This window comes from Vespa velutina, chromosome 6 (assembly GCF_912470025.1).
Source record: "Vespa velutina chromosome 6, iVesVel2.1, whole genome shotgun sequence".
Classification (NCBI taxonomy): domain Eukaryota; kingdom Metazoa; phylum Arthropoda; class Insecta; order Hymenoptera; family Vespidae; genus Vespa; species Vespa velutina.
Window position 1 is genome coordinate 450,331 of NC_062193.1, and position 17,565 is coordinate 467,895.

At 29.0% G+C, this 17,565-nt stretch overlaps 1 protein-coding gene and 1 long non-coding RNA gene across 4 annotated transcripts in view; one reads left to right on the forward strand and one right to left on the reverse strand.

Moving 5' to 3' along the window:
* The window catches only part of LOC124949944, a 30,503-nt gene extending 24,610 nt beyond the window's left edge, over positions 1-5,893 (forward strand). For both annotated transcript variants that reach the window (XR_007101213.1, XR_007101212.1), the window contains exon 5: positions 3,765-5,893. This is a non-coding gene — a long non-coding RNA (uncharacterized LOC124949944). The remainder of the gene's footprint in view (positions 1-3,764) is intronic.
* On the reverse strand, positions 1,214-17,565 carry LOC124949938 (aquaporin-like). Of its 2 annotated transcripts, XM_047495852.1 has the most exons (6): positions 17,158-17,555; positions 15,805-15,998; positions 5,096-5,283; positions 4,602-4,745; positions 3,697-4,146; positions 1,214-3,156 (listed from the first exon to the last, which is right to left on the reverse strand). In XM_047495852.1, exons 2-5 carry the CDS (start codon positions 15,941-15,943, stop codon positions 3,709-3,711), a joined length of 909 nt encoding a protein of 302 aa, XP_047351808.1. In that variant the 5' UTR covers positions 15,944-15,998; positions 17,158-17,555; the 3' UTR covers positions 1,214-3,156; positions 3,697-3,708. The 2 variants fall into 2 exon arrangements, with proteins under 2 accessions (XP_047351808.1, XP_047351809.1); XM_047495853.1 differs by lacking the exon at positions 4,602-4,745 and having other exon boundaries at positions 17,158-17,565.

Genomic DNA, 17,565 nt, shown 5'->3' on the forward strand with positions numbered 1-17,565 from the left:
ATAAAAATAATGATAACCGAGTGAGTCAGCTTTCTAATTTTCTTTTTTCTTTTATCGATTCTTTTAATTACTTCTCTCTCTCTCTCTCTCTCTCTCTCTCTCTCTCTCTCTCTCTCTCTCTATTTCGCGCGCGCAAATACACGTACACGCTTTTCTTTCTTAAGTGTGTATCATTACTTTGTTTCTTGCGTATCGTTAAACAATAATTATTATTTTAAATAAAATTCTTTCTGAGAAATGCAATTGCCAAATCATTTTCATTATTTGAATTCAACTTTGTACCGTATTCGTCTCCAAAGAGAGATAGATAGATAGATGGAAATAGAAAGAGAGAGAAAAGAGGAAGTATTCACACGTTCTTACAATGTAATCATTCGATCAGAAAATAATTACGAGGAATAATTAAAGAAGTTATGTAAAATGTAAAAAATGAAGGGGGAAAAAAAAACGAAGAGAGAAAAAAAAGAAGAAAAAGAAAGAAAAAAAGGAAAGAAAGAGAGAAGAAGGATAGAAAAAGTTCATTTCTTAAGTTTATATTCTATGAACGTTCATACGTATGTCGTTTATATTCTCGATTTATGTTTCTTTTCTCTTTATGTTCTTTAATTTCTATCTTTTTTCTAATCCTCGTCAAAAGATTACACAACGAGATTTACAATTTACATTCATTCTCGATCTCATGACTCCACTCGTGAACCGATTTACCACTCGGCTCGAGGCATCAAGATGTGCGTTATCTGAAAAGGGTTAAAACAGAAGGGTGAGAAAGAGAGGGGTTGGAGAGGGAAGGTATAGAGAGAAAAGGAGCAAAAGGGAAAATCTAAGAGTATTCGTGAATGTCGCGTGCGCTTTACCGAACACAATTAAAACTTTCACCGGTAGTGTTCGTAGACGAGAACGAAGCTAATTTCCTGAACTCGCAGGACTAATTCCGTTATTGCGAATTTTCCTCGGGAAACGACGCGTCGAGAGCGTTATTTTCTATGGAAACTACCGTTGACTATCTATTTATCTATCTATCTATCTATCTATCTATCTATCTATATATATATATATATATTTTTATCTATTCTGTCTCTTTCTATTCTTCCTCTCGTAGTACATCGTCCAGCATTCACCCCTCCCTATCTACCTACCCCCCACCCTTACTTCCTTCACTCCTTTTCCCCTTTTATCTACCTTCCACCCTCCGTCTCTCTCTCTCTCTCTCTCTCTCTCTCATTCTCCCATCCCGCGTAGAGCACGTTCATGTCGTAGGCGTTGAGCTTAACGAGCTATATCGAGTAAAACGTTACGATAACGACGAGCTTTAATACACGACACTCGGCGTAAAGCCGGAAGTTTATGAGAGAGAGAGAGAGAGAGAGGACAAATCGTTTTACCGAAAATGTCGAGAAATATCCCCTCTCTCTCTCTCTCTCTTTCTCTGTCGACGATTAACCAATATTATCCAATGAGATTTTACCATTCGCTTTACGTCTGATTGTTTTCTACACGCATGACTGTTTCTCTTTTTCTCTTTTACTTTTTTCTTAATTTAATTTTTTTTTTCTTTTTTTTTTCTTTTTTTTTTTGTTTTCTTCCTATCCTCATCCCCATCCCATATCCCAAGAAATGCTTTGTAAGCTATAGTGATTTCTGACTTTTTAATAATACTCGATTATTCGTATTAATATTATGAATAAAGTTTCACGATGATTCGAGATTTTCTATAAAAAGGATTAAAGACATTTTAATCCTTTTAAGTGAAAGAAGAATTTATAATGAGTGCATACTCGTTTTCTTATGTTTTATATAAAACTATTGAAAATAGTATAATATAATATAATATAATATAATATAATATAGTATAATATAATATAATATAATATAATACTTTTTCTTCTTATTCTTATAAATAAATTGTTGAATATATGAAAATAAGTTCTTGCACGCATCCGGTACCGTTCACGCATCACAGATTAAAATTTGTTTCGTTTTTAAGAGTTTTTACAGAGCGAATCGATAATTATATGAATACTGAAGTGAATAATTATTTCATTTGACTCACCCTGTATATACATTGTTTTAGCTTACAAAAACAATTGATTCGAATGAGCGATTATATCGTAAATAAACATTCATATATATAAATAAAATAATTTTAGAATACAATATATATATATATATAAAGAGAGAGAGAGAGAGAGAGAGAGAGAGAGAGAGAGATAATAATAATAATAATAATAATATTTGTATATAATAATTATATATACTTTATTTCTCATCACTCGATTTTTGCGATAACTCTTAACTAAAATATATTAAATTATTCGACAATTCATGGACAATAATACATACATATACGTAGATATATAAATATATAAATACATATTTATGTACATATATATGTATATACGTAGTTACGTAGAATGAGAGCTTCTCGAACGAAACAGGAAACTCGACAAAGTACTAAAGCCTTTAAAATATGGATTATACTGATATAAATATGTATATGAGATAATTTAAATACTTTGATTTTAGCTTAATATCTACGTGCAAGACTAAGATACGTTTAATTGCAGAAATGTTTCATTGAGAAAATCGAATTAACGAATCGAACATAATCGTTTTTCTTACAAAATTCCCTCCTATAAAGAGCGGGGGATTGGAGCGAATTGGGACGACGGGAGGGGGATGGATAAATCTAAAATCTTAAAATTTAACTATATGAATTTCTTTTGTACAATTAAAAAAGAAAGAGTAAAAGAAGAAAAAAAGAAAGGAAAATTATTTCGACGACGACGAATTTCTCATCGAACGGCATTGTCAAAAGATAAAAATGCTTCGATTACTTTTCTACAAAAATATGAAAGAAAAGTTTATAAAAATAAAATAAAAAAAGAAAAAGGAAAAAAAAAAACAAGGAACATGATCTTTTTGTTCATGCTATTATAACTTTTCGGCTTATCAGCTCTCTTCTTCTCTCTCCTTCTTCAAATGATAACGATCCTTTCATTATCCTTTTATTCGTAAGCGCCAATTATTTCGGCTCGATTAAACGATCAGGATTTCTCTTTCTCTCTCTCTCTCTCTCGCTCTCTTTATTTCTTTCTTTCTTTCCTTCTTTCTTTCTCTCCGTTTCACTCTTTTTCTCTCGAATTGTGATCATTACGCCTGAAAATGGAAAACGAATTGAAATATTCATTTTAACGAATTAATTAATAGTTCGATGTTACGTTTTTACGTTTATATAAAAAATAACGATTGGATAATTGGATTGAGTTAGAAAAGATAGTCGATCTAGTTGAATGAAATATTCGAATGAAAATGTAATTCCAAAAGTAAACAAATAAAATCAATTTGGACAATATTTCCTTTTTTCTTTTTTCCTTTCTCTCTCTCTCTCTCTCTCTATCTCTCTTTCACGTTTTTCTATCAATGGATTTAACAATATAAAAGTGTGTTTGTATATATATCAAAATAAAAGAAAAAGAAAGGGCAAAATGAATAAATTAATTAATTAATTAATAAATGTCAATTGAATAAATTTTTAAAATCTCGACAGTATGCCTAAATTATATTCTATTTGAGATATCAATTTAAAAAAAAAAAAAAAAAAAAAAAAAAAAAAAGAAGAATATTTTCTTCTTCCTAACATATGAAAATCCAACGACATTATATACTATATATGAATATATAAAAACATATGCTTACGTATCGATCAGTTTAAGTTTCTATTCCGGTCAAGGTATTTTGATTGTCTTCATTCTTTTTAATTGTAGGTAAAAAGAGACAACGATAAAGAATGGATGATATAATAGCGCCGCTAATTGGACCGATCCAAAAGACCCAATGATTTTTCCAATATCCATTCCAAATAGCTGGTGCGATTGATCTAGCTGGATTCAAGCTACAACCGGTGTAAGGAATGAAAACGAAGCAAAGAACGGTGACACAAAAGCCAAATCTCAATGGTACTGAATCAGAATTTTTTTCATTTCGTGGATCCCAAACGCCACATGCAAAGAATACCAATATACCAGTTGCAATGATTTCGCTTAACAATCCTTGAAAAACACTTATATTCTGATGTAAGTCGGTTTTGCAGAAGGAAATCGTATCTTCTGGATTTCCACCGTGTAACATACCACTCGGTGTTATTGCCTGAAATTCAAAATTTATTTAATGTTATGCTTGATAAAAAAAAAAAAAAAAAAAAAAAAAAAAGAAAAAAAAGAAAGAAAAAAGAATTGAATTAAGATGAACAATATAACATTTCGTTCGAATAATCGAATGAAATTTATTACATTTCATAATAAATATTTATAATAATATTTCTAATTTTTATAGTCATATCATGTGTCTGCAACCGAGCATATCCTTTTATGAATTTGTTTTATGAACAATCATACGATTAGAGAAAATATTTCGAATTAAATGCGGATGACCTTACATAAAGATTGTTTGTTCTCGAAAAAAATAGAAATAATGCGACAGGTGTATCAAATGTGTTCCCATAAATTTTTTCATTATGTCCATAAACGTTCGAAGCTCTCAAAAATGGCTTTATGACACGCGTAATCGTAGTAGTAAACGTAACAATTGACTGTCCGACTGACCTTTAACAAACCATAACCGAAGACTCCTCCTAAGCATTGTGCAAAAATGTAAAGGCCAGTCATAGGTAGAGACTTAAGGCCGAGTATTAAACTGGCCACTGTGATCGATGGATTTATGTGAGCTCCGCTTATGTGACCTACGCACTGTGAAGGAAAAAAAAAAAAAGAAAAAAAAAAAAAAAGGAGAAAAACGGAAAAAGACACGAAATATAATGAAAGAGAGAAAAAAAATAAAATAGTACGAAGTAAAGAAAAAAGGAATGAGTGAAAAAAATTCTACAAAATTAATATTAATTAATAATAAATTATTAATATTAATTAATAATAAATCTATGTGAAATAAATTGAGACAAATGAATTACATTATTTTCCATTTGTATTGTTTCTATACGAGTACGTATATGATTACGTAAAATACGTAAAAAATTAATTACACTGTGGAGATAATAATTGAAATGAAAAATTTTTCTCACTGAAATTTTTTATACAAATACCTGAATCGCAATCGTGACTGCAATACCGAAACTCATGGAAATTTGATAAAGTGGTGGAACGATACCCATGCTTCCTACGCAACTCAAGCATCCAATGAAAACTAAAATTGCAGTGCCGATGATCTCTCCTAGAAGTACCATGATTGTCTCGTAGATCGACTTCTCTTCTTTTATTAGATTTTTTAACCCTGTAATAAACGATAAAGAAAAAAAAAATGATATATATATATATAATTATTAAAAATAATATATCTTGTTTTGACTAATTATTAAAGAAAATTAATTAATGAATAACATTATTTTTGCGAATCAGATTTCATCCTAAATTAAGATATTTTTCAATAAGAAAAAAAGAAACGATTATTATGAAAGAAAAAAAGAAAATTCTGAGTGCGTCGTTTCCTAAGGGACACACAAAAAAGCGGTGGAAAAATTCAAAAGGCAAAAAAAAAAAGAGGAAAAAAAAAATAGGAAAAAGGAAAAAGAAAAATGAATTCATGATAGATGAGAGGTAATCGGACGTGACGTAAGACGAAAGTTTGCCATTTTTGCGCACGATCGGCTTCTATTCGTGTCGACGAAAAATAAATAATTCGTAAGGCACTTTAGAAAATCACGCTGGGCTAACTTTGAGAAAACCAAATATATATATATATATAAAAAGAGAGAGAGAGAGACAGAGAAATAGAGAAATAGAAAGAGACTATAGATGTCGAAAACATTTTCATAAAGTTCCTGACATTCGACGTCAATTTCCTTCAAAAAAAAAAAAAAAATTGATATATTCTCCCTTAGTTCTTCCTCTTTATTTATTTATTTAATTTTTTAATAAATAAATAAATAAATACGTGTAAGAAATAAAATAAGTATAAAAAGAAAAGTATGTTATATTTGTTTTAATTACATTATAAACGTTATATCATATTTCTTTTCTATTATATTCATTATTCTCTACATTGTTTATTATATTGTTGTTGTTTATTATATGCTTATTAATATGTATAATATTGTATTTTTATATATATATATATATATAAAAATTCCATTAAAATCGTGTAAAAAACTGAAACATAATATTACATAGATAAATATTAGAGTATGATAATAATGAAAAGTATTAAATAAATAATTATCTCTTCTTTTTTTCTAATTATTTCTTTTTATTTTAATTCTTAATCGCCATGAAAGAAATAAAGAAAGAGACACGAGGAAGATATTTCGTTCCGTTTTATAGTTCTCTTCGTACAAAGTTACATCGGCAGAAAGTTTGTCATTTAAAAGTCGAATACGATTATCGGAATCTTCCATGAACGTCGGGGTCAAGGATCAACGTTGAAATTTACATGAAAGCGAATAGGGATTAATGCACATCACAATGAAAATAATCGCGCATTCTTATTTGAAGTTCGATGTATGAAATTTGTTAAATGAAATAAAAAAAAAATTAGGAAAGAAACGAATATCGGACATTTTGCGTTTACAAAAATTGTTATCTCTAATTAAATGAGTATTCATTTTTAAGGAAACGATTAATTTTCTATTAAAAATGTTATAATAATGTTAAAATTACATATATTTCACAGTTATCAGATCTTTCCGAACGTACAAAACAAATTCGATGTATTGTACGTTGCTACAACATTCTTTGTTAGTGTTTGTATTACTTTATATATAAATATATATATAAATATATATATATATATAAAGCATATACATTAGCCTTCATATACTTCTAAATTATACAGAGAGATTCCATTGAGCGTTCGCATCGATATTACCATCCTGTTCCCTTAATTAACCGTACGTGGTCAGGATATAATTAGATTCAATAACGAACTCATAGTATTGAAAACATTGATGATCCGTCGTCATTGAAATCTCTTGGTTATCATGGTTTAAAAAAAAAAAAAAAGAGAAAAAAAAGAGACAAAAAGAGAAGTCATTAATTAAAAGCATGCATTCGTAAAATGAGTCAACTTTCGACGAGTCGTTATATCTTCATCGATTTCCTTTACATTCTAATTTCGAAACACAAATAGTAAAGTTAAATCGTATCTGTTGTTAATACGGATAATTATGAAAACTCAACAGAATTGCTTTTATTTTTTTTTTTCTTTTTTTTTTTTTTTCTTTTTTTACATCATTGTAATAACAGCTTGAAATTTATTATTAATGATTGTTAAAAAGTTAAAGAAAATTTTATAGAATGAGAAGAAATATCGTGGCAAGGATCGGACTGAAATCGTTCGGTTAACATGAAAAATATCTTTAGCGTTTCGTTACGCCAGAAAGAATTTTTTACGTTTATAATTTGCACGAATAACGTTAGAGAAATAATTGTCGTGTGTATTCGTGGAAATCCTTTTTACGAGATTCCACCAGCACTTTCCATTCGATCTTTTTTTTTTTTTTTCTTTTTCTCCTCTATTCCTTTTTTTCTCTCTTTCACCTTCTTTTTATTTTTCTCTCTCTCTTTTTTTTTTCTTCTTTTTTTCCTTTTTTTTTTTTTTTTCTTTTTGTATTTGTTACTTCAAAGACCGACCGCGCTCGATAGAGATCTCCCGTTTTCTAATTAAAAACGAAGCTAGCCCAGAGAATACGCGATAATTACGATGAAAGTTTTCAGCCCCGCTCGTTTATTGCACGAAACTCGTGAAAGTAATATGTAACTTTAGTTACCAATTTTCTCTGCCGACTCTTCAACAATCTCGGAGGCATATATATATATATATATATATATATTTCTTTTTTCCTTTTTTTTTCATTCTATTGATATTTCTATTTTGATCTTTCTCTCAGTCTCTCTATCTCTCTCTTTCTCTCTTTATCTCTCTTTTGGAATTTAATGCAGATTATAGATCACTCATATTTTCTCGTAAAGGAAGGAATTTCAAATTTTTGTTACTTTTATTCGTCTTTTCTTTTTTTTTTTTCTCTCTTTTTTTTTTTTAATCAAATCATTTTTCTTTTTTCTTTTCTTGTTTTTTAAGGATTTATTTAATAATTAAAGAAAAGTCATTGGTCGCAATTCGATGATTATTTTCTTTCATTTTTTTAAATGAAATATCACAAATGTATTTTCGAATGATCGGATTTGAAAAAAAAAGAAGAGTTGATAAGAAAGAAATAGACGTTATTGATCGAGAATAATGTTCGAAGAGCATTCGAGAGGAATGCCATATTATAATTCGTTAATTTCATACCGACGGGGATAACGTTGATGATCGATGTTATCATAAAATTATAGAAATCTACATTACCCGTGTAAATGAATTACATGTTTTTAATCGACTCCGTAATTAACAACCTTGTTGATCGTATTAATATACGTATATTAACTAGTAATATAGAGTTTTAACGTTGAAATATATAACGAATGTATTTTACTTTTTGCTAGATTCTCGAACGTATATATCGTGTATATATATACATACATATATATATATATATATATATATATGTATGTATGTAATAAAAGTTCTCCGGTCTTCTGTAAATTACTTTAACGATTGTCTCTACGATTGACCGAACCGAAAACGGTAGACGTGCTTTCCATTAACTATCCGATATTTGGGAAAGCCTCGATCGAATCGTATTTAAGAGTAGAATTTTGTTACATCCACGTACATATGTAAGGTACATACGTATGCCACTTACATAGTTTTGTCAGTATTGGTTATCCAATTCTCCGTTGAATGAAAACTCATTTTCCTTAGGGCACAATGCTTTCTCTGAATGGATCTCGTTCAGCTATCAAGTGACCCAAGAGAAATTGAAAGAAAAATATAACGAATGGATTTAAATTGGGGGAGGATTGAAGAGAAAAGAGAAATGAAAACGAACGAAATCTATCGGACAATGTTTTTTTTTTTCTTTTTAATTTTTTTTTTCTTTAAGATAATCCTGATCGTTGAATAATAAAAAAAATTTCATTTACTTTTCCACGTGAAATTCAAAGAGCGTCTAATTCATGAATTATAATTACTAATTACGAGATTATATATTTTTTATGGTAAATCTTAATCTTTTCATCTCGATGATTTTAATTCGTTATGTGGACATTTTTATGGTTTTCCTTTGTTCCATCGTACGGGTCTTCGTTGATCTTTCTCTCTCTCTCTCTCGTCTTCCTTATCACAAGAGGGAAATGGTACACCTCCGACGTTCAATTAACCAGACTAATTAGGATGTAAAATCGTACCCTGATGAAAGCACGATATTGAGATCCTCCGATAAAGACTTCAACGAACTCTCAGGGGAATCATTTATTCGTTGATAATGCGATGTTTACACGCAATCTCCATGAGGGATACATTGTTTTCTATATAATAACTGTTATTATACTTAATATTGAGAAATTTGAAACGTGTTCGTGCTTTCTCTTTAGAGAAAAAAGAAAGAGATAAAAAGGAAAAGAAAAAAAAAATACCAGAAAAGAAAAGGGAACAGTTTTAAATTAGTTATTTAAAAATCCTTTCGAAGTGTACTCTTACTATTATTTTATTTTAGTTTATTTTATTTTATCTTACTTTATTTTCTTTTTTTCTTTTTCATTTAATCTTAATGCAATTACGAAAAGAAAAAAAAATATATATATATATAGAGAGAGAGAGAGAGAGAGAGAGAGAGAAAACCAAACCAAACAAAACACTAACGAGGGGATGAAATTAGTAAGAAAATAAGGGGGATATATATATATATATATATATATATATATATATATATATATATATTCATTTTTTCAAACTCCCTACGAAGTTGATTTTCGGTCAATTCTCGTGGCCAATATTTGACTTTGCGTTCGATAACGAACTGACTGACTATTTAATTTCATTTAATTTCATTTTCTAATAAAGTCGGCGAAGCAAAATTTTCCCCGACGAAGCGAATTTTTGCTCCGAACATCCCAAATGTTTATACCAATCTCGTATGGAAGATTTTATTTTCCTATTTTGGATATATCCCATTGTAAATGTCACACTTGTGGTCACTCTTAATTAAGAAGAATTTTCATTGATTGGGAAAAGATCAATTGAACAGAAAATAAAATTATTGTAAAAAAGAGAAAGAATTAATTGAATCATCTTCTTTTTGTTTCTTTTTCTTTTTTTTTTTTTTTCTTCTTCGACAGATAAATAACTATCGGAAATGATTGATGAAAGGACAATATTTTTTTCCTGTAAATACAAAATCTTATATAATTCATATATTATTTTAATTACGTTTATTTATTTGCGTATCACTATTCCGATTCGTTTCGTATATTTTTATCATTAAATGTCATTTATATTCGGTTTTAAAATTTATCACTGTGACGGCCTAGAATTGTCTATGGATCGTCATTTTAAAAATGTCACACGCGTGACGCTTTCTCGAACGACAGAAAACGGTAAATTTCTCTTGTCTCCTGTTCGAAAAATATCACGTTATCGTGTTTTTATTGCCCAGAGAAAAAGAGAGACAGAGAGAGAAAAAGAGAGACAGAGAGAGAAAAAGAGAGAGAGAGAGAGATACATGAAAGATTCTGACAACGTTATTGTGTGAATTTCCGTTTCCTACCTTATGTATCATTTGATGCGATCTAGAGCGTAAAGCAATTTCATAAATTCGAAAGGTTTTTTTTTTTTCTTTTTAACGATTAGTAATATCGATAAAAATTTAACGATTAATAATATTGATAAAAATCATTTGCGTGGGTGGGTGCGTGCGTCAATAAATTAAAGAATAAATGAAACTAAATCTATTTTCAAAAGCTTGTCGCGAAAAAAAAAGAAAATTATCCTCAACTGTGAGCAATACGTAAAATATTCTTTTCATTATCTTACAATTTATATTTGCGATTAAAGTTATTAGATTATTTCCATGATTGCGAATTTATTCGCATCGAATAGAAAGAAATAAAATAAGATAAAATAATAAAATGAAATGAAATATATGAAATAATGTTTAACATTGATAAAACTTGAAGCGATTTGAATTAATCGAAGTATAAAATATTTGTCTTTCGTTGATCATTATCCTCGAAACAACTTGTACGAATGTAACGGAGCAATTATATAAGATAATAAAATTCTCGATATACGATTATTTCGATTTTCTTGATCTAATGCAACTCGCGTTCGATATCGTCACGGACGAAACGTCGAGAAATGAAATTCGCGATGGGAAATCTCGCTTCGAAAGTAACTTCGATACTCGATTGTTAAGATCATTGCATAAATCCGTTTCGGTCGAAAGAAAAGTCGAACGGGGAAAGGGGAAAAAAAAAAAGATAGGTAAAGAATCGAGAATAGGTTCGAATTAGTGATGCTATTTCAAAAAAAAAAAAAAAAAAGAAGAAAAGTAATATATATTTATATCTAATGTTTGAACTTTGATATATCATTATCTTGATATTTCATTATTCGATATGAATTAACATGATATTATTTATTTAAGATTATATATTTAAAACCACATTTTATATCCTTTATTATGATAATGATTGTTCAATACCATCACAAATTAATTCGAACTTTAAATTCGATAAACATAATACAATCGTAATATCAGTATACTCGTCAAAATAATTTCGATTAAAAAGATAATAATTTTAATTAAAAAAAGAAAGAAAAAATTCTTCTCCTTTTTATACGATTTTTGCGATTACTTTATTTATTTATTTATTTATTTCTTTTTCTTTCTTTCTTTCTTTTTTTTTTTTCTTTACGTCACTTTCACGATCATTGATCCGATTGATTCAAATGTAAATAATAAGAAGTAATGGAAATAATAGAAAGTAATTTTTGAAGAATCGTACTTTATTAGAGATCTATAGATGTGTTAGAAGGAAAGGATAAAACGTACGGTACACGTGCATCGTAAGTTTTGCAAGTGTGACAGTGGGTCAAGTTCGCGGTGAATGGCCGAGAGGCCTGAAAGCAATGGAGACGATTCAACTACATTCAACCTGCTCACTCTCCTCGAATAAACGTAAGAAATAATTCATTCTTATCTTCTCAAAAGATCTACGTTTGCTCGATCGATCGATTAAAATAGTACTATTACTTCCTTTATATTTTACGAATTCGATTAAATCGTTTATTTATTTATTTTATTTCCTTATAATATCTTTTATTGGGATTTATTAAGGAACGAATAATAATCATCATTCTCGTCGTATAAATTTTTATTCGTTTTATTATAAAACATATGACGGTAATAATTTTTTTTTTCTTTTTCTTTTTCTTTCTTTTCATTCGCACGTATCAACGAAAATATTCCGAGATCAACCAGGAAGAATATAATATGACCGACGTTGAGAAAACAAAATAATTCAGGAATTACTTGATATCGCGCGTGTTATTGCACAATTTCGAGGCAGAAAGTTTCCATTTAAATGTCGTTTCTTCGGCAAACGTGAGAGGGAAGCCATTTGTAAAAAGTAATGAATGTAAATGCGTGTACTTCGAAGGTTCTAACTCTTTTCTTAGCTGGTTTACTACTACTTTTAACAAAAGGACAGAAAGACATTGTCTTCTTTAGTCGTGTCTAAACTAACTGACATCTTCCTGGGTTCTTCCTGTGTATGCATGTTTATGTGTAAATGCTTCCATGTGTGTGTGTGTGTGTGTGTGTGTGTGTCTATCTACGTATATGTATATCGTCGTCTCTTGCAACTTAGAAATGAAAAGAAAAGGAGAGAGTGAGAGAGATAGAGATAGATAGATAGATAGAGAGAGAGAGAGAGAGAGAGAGAAAGAAACGAAAAAAGAATAAGAAACAAAGTGGAGCAACGAGGAATGAACACTCTCGTGAGAACGAACGCTCGAAGGAAGGAAGGGTTGTGCTGAATTACGATGGCTCTTGATAAATCGCTCGTTTAAAGTTTAGACGAAGTTTAGAGCTAGTATTAGGTTAACGGAAAAGTTTTCCCTCTGCTAACTTCGGACCTTCTCGAAATTTTACTTCACTGTGATAAACAGAAACGATGTGTCTTCAAATGAATTTTCAACAGATCAATAATAAGCGACGTCTTTATTCATTACCTTTTTTTTTTTTTTTTTTTTTTTTTTTTTTCATTATTACTATCATCAGCATCCACATCATCATTATTAAAATTATGTTTGTTCTTTTTTTTTTATAAACCATCTTTTAATATTCATACGATTATTATTTTGTTTTCCTTTTTAAACGACATCCAAACGAACCATTGTCCATTTAATAAATGTAAAAATTGTCATTAATGATTTATTAATAAAATATTATGCCCTTTTTTAACAAATATTTAATGATAAATATTTTCTTATTAAAAATTTAATATGAAAATATTTAATAAGAAAAGATATTAAATATTTTATTTTTCATGATATTATAAAGTTTTATAAATAATTAACGATACACGGAATACGAAAAAGTATCTTTATACTTTCTTTCGTCATTATTTCGCGCGAATTCATTTTTTTTCTTTTCTTTTTTTAGTTAACGCATAAATGCATCCCGTTCTCATTAACCGAACTACTTTCTACTCAAGATCGAGGATAGAGAACAGTCTCGATCACTCCTTACTTTTCACCGTCAACGATCTTCATCACCGTCAAAGATCAACGACCTCGTACACGATCTACAAAGACTAATAGTCGTTCTTACGAGAGAGAAAATTCGATAATGACAAATTGCCGAACAAGAGAGGACCCTCGAATATCCGATGATAACAATGAATATCATTGGAATCGAAATATTATTATTAATTGCTACATTAAATGCAATAAATTAAAATAATTTCAAGAACGACGAATATTTATATATATATATATATTATATCATAAATCGATTGTAATCATAAACCAAATTGATATGAATTAATTATTTAATAATTATACTATCAAAATTAAATGAAACAATATATGTCTGTGTGAATAAGATTTTCGCTTATAATAAAATGTAATTGAAAAAGAAAAAAGAAAAAAGAAAAAAGAAAAAAGAAAAAAAAAATAAAAAATTAGAAAGAATTAGGTACGTATGATGTTAAATTTGATATAAATAATTATTACAAAAATAATGATCAATCGATGCTTTGAAAATTAATAGGCAAACGTAAGTTGTTCTTTACGTAAGTTTGCACGAAGGAAGGACGAAAGAATGAAATCATGATGGTCGTACGCTTATTGCTCTTTAATTGCGATCTAATTTCATTAGGAAGATTTCTTAGAATATAACGGAGTATGTACGAGGTACCTAATGCATCGTAAAAACATCCGGGACGAACATTACCACGTGTTTCTAACTCTCAGCGCACTTTCTTTCATAGAAAATCTGAACAGAAGAGTACAGGTTGATCTCATTTTCAAGAGAATTTCTCTCGATTTTAGAATTTCTTTTGAAATTCAAGGAATACGAAAAGATCAAAAAAAAAATTTCTCCGAACCATTAATAAATTACTTTTAATTAACAATCGTGTTAATTTGAATGGATTAATAATTCTTTTAAATTAATTCATACGATAAAAATAATATAGAAATTTACTTATTATAAAATTGCATTGTGTAATACCGTATATCGGATATTTACATTAACGATACTCATCGTAATATTTTATGAAATATTAAATTTTATTTATTTACCATTATAAAAAGTACCGTAACGAATTTAATGGATTTACGTAAAATTATTGTACGTAAAGGAAAGGGAAAATTTATCGTACGCACGATTAAGTTGCAATTTTACATAATAACAACTATGCTATAACGGGTTTATCGTAAAATCGATTATTCTACGGTCAAGTAGAAATTTATACGCATGATTCTTTTTGGTATAGATTTTTCTTTATCTCATTTCTATGTTATTATCTATTATATGAAAATAAGAATGTTATTGACGCATGGCTCGTTGAGTTAGCGCATAAAACCATCTCTCGCGTTTTCTAGCCCGAGACGAGAGAAACGGCGAATTCAATTGAATTTTTAACCTAATTTTCAGTCCGCCGGAGTTGTAGAGCATCGTTTAGAATGCAGCCGGCACGAAGCGTCCTTTCTACGTATACTTTCTTTCCTTTCCTCCTTGAGAAATCAACGAGGAAGAAAATGAAATATGGCGGAACGATACCAGCTCGTCTTGCTTTACAGATTTATGAGATAAACGATGGACGCTTGCCAGAATATTCACCTGTTATGTAAGAATCAAACGTGCTTAAAGTCTGATGAGATTTTCGAGAAATCGTATCGCAAAATCATATGCATAATGTATGTTTAAATAAATTATTCGGGACTTACGTTGATTTTCTTTTTCTCTTTTTCTTGTTTGTTCGTTTGTTTGTTTGTTTGTTTGTTCTTTTCTTTCCCCCCCCCCTTACCCACCGCATTTTAAATTTTATCCCTTAACAATCATAATAAATATTATCACAATGTATTAAATTGTAATGTTGAAATTTAATTAAATACCAAAAGTATTTAAGACAATGAAGAAAAGGAATTATTAATCCTTCGAAATGATTCTTTCGAAAGATCTTTCAAACGAGTTTCATTAATGACAATGAATGAAATTTAATAACAAATTTCTACGACTAATGAAATCTCTCAAAGTCTTTGTGTTTACAAATTCATAAACGTCGTCTAATTCGTATTAATTTATGATTAATTCAATCGTTTATACTCGAGTAAACGTAACCATCGTTATTATCGTCGGAACTAATGTTACTGAATCACGATCAAATTCAATGTAATTTCACTCACAAGGTGCTTTCAGCTTCTCTTTGGCACTCCTAATACCCGCGTTTGATCTCAACGCCAGTCCAATGTTTTTCGTTGGTTTTCCAATGGAATTTTCTGTAATACCTGGCGGTGATATTATTGAGATTCCGCCTTGCTCCATATTGATCAAACTTATCTATTCGATTGATAGATCTTCAAAATCGATGTACGAATTCCTGAAAGTACAAATAATTTTTTATATATTTCTCATGTCATAAAATTATTCTTATAAATCGAAATTGTGAGGACGATAATTTGTTAACAATTTTCTTCTCTCTTTTTTTTTTTTTTCCTATAATCTCACGATATTACGAAACTTTGTTTATTATAAATATTCGATTATAAAGTTAATTGAAAATTAACAAGCGCGTAATATAGAAATGAAATTTAATACATTTAATAGCACATTTAGTACATTTAATATTTCAATTGAAACTAAAAAAAAAAAAGCAATGTCTTCGTCGAAATTGAAATTTGCACGTAATCAAGATCTTATATAGATTAGTGTATATGCGTGTACGTACATATATATATATATATGTGTGTGTGTGTGTGTGTGTGTGTGTTTTGTGTACACTGCATCTACGATTGTAGCTTTATCGTTTTAAGTCTTACTACGATTACGTCCTAAAACGCAACTAAATCAAAATGAAATATGATTTATCTCGGAAATATTAATGCAAAGATGAATTATATATTTTTCTAATGTCAATGAAACATACGTAACATTTATTTACACGTTTATATTTATATATCTGGTATATCTCTTATCTATCGAAGTGAATTCAAGTAAAACGATTTGATAGTGAAATATTTTTCTTGAATGATCTTTTTCAAAATGAAAATACAAATAAACGTATTAAGTGCATTACCTATCTTTTAAATATGCATATAGATAAATCTATTTTTTCGTGTGTCTTAAAAGCAAAGAATTGATTTTTTTTATCATTTTAAATAACATTGAAACACATATTTTTTAAAGATAAGAAGAAGAAGAAGAAGAAGAAGAAAAAGGGAAAGAAAAAAAAAAGAAATTTCGAAGATAAGAAAAGAAAGATAAGGAATTGACAAATGAACTATCTTTTATCATTTTCTTTTTTTTTTTTTTTTTATGAAAGACCGAACCACTTATTACTATCGATAATTGTTATTCATAAAATTATTATCGTAAAACGAAGTCGAAAAAAAGGAGAAGAAAAAAAAAAGAAAAGAATTCAAATAGGCTAAACTTTAGTACCAATATGATATATTTACTCTAGTGTCCACTCAGAAAGAAAAATATTAGACATTGCACGGTCAAAAGTGTAAATACAAATAAATCGATAACGAGCTTACCGTTGTAGATTCGATGTGAATAGAGGAACTCCCGTAATGTTGAAAATTACTGTCTCCGTTTGTTGGAACGATTTGGAGAAAGAAGATAAATGAAAAAAACAAATCGAAAAAAAAAAAAAAGAAACAATAAAAAATCTCGACACGACACTTAGAGATTCCGAGAATTGAATTAAAAACAAAGAAAGAAAGAAACCATCGAAGTCAAGTTCGACACTTTTTCTTTTCTCTTTTTTCTATATATATATATATATATATTTTTTTTTTCTCTCTCTCTCTCTCTCTCTCTCGTTTTTTTCTTTTTTAAGATTTACAATTAGATCTTTTATTGCCACGCTGGTTTCGATGAGACTGAATCGTTTCGCGAGTTGAGCGCACCTCTATATGTAGAAAACCCTCCACTGCCAACGA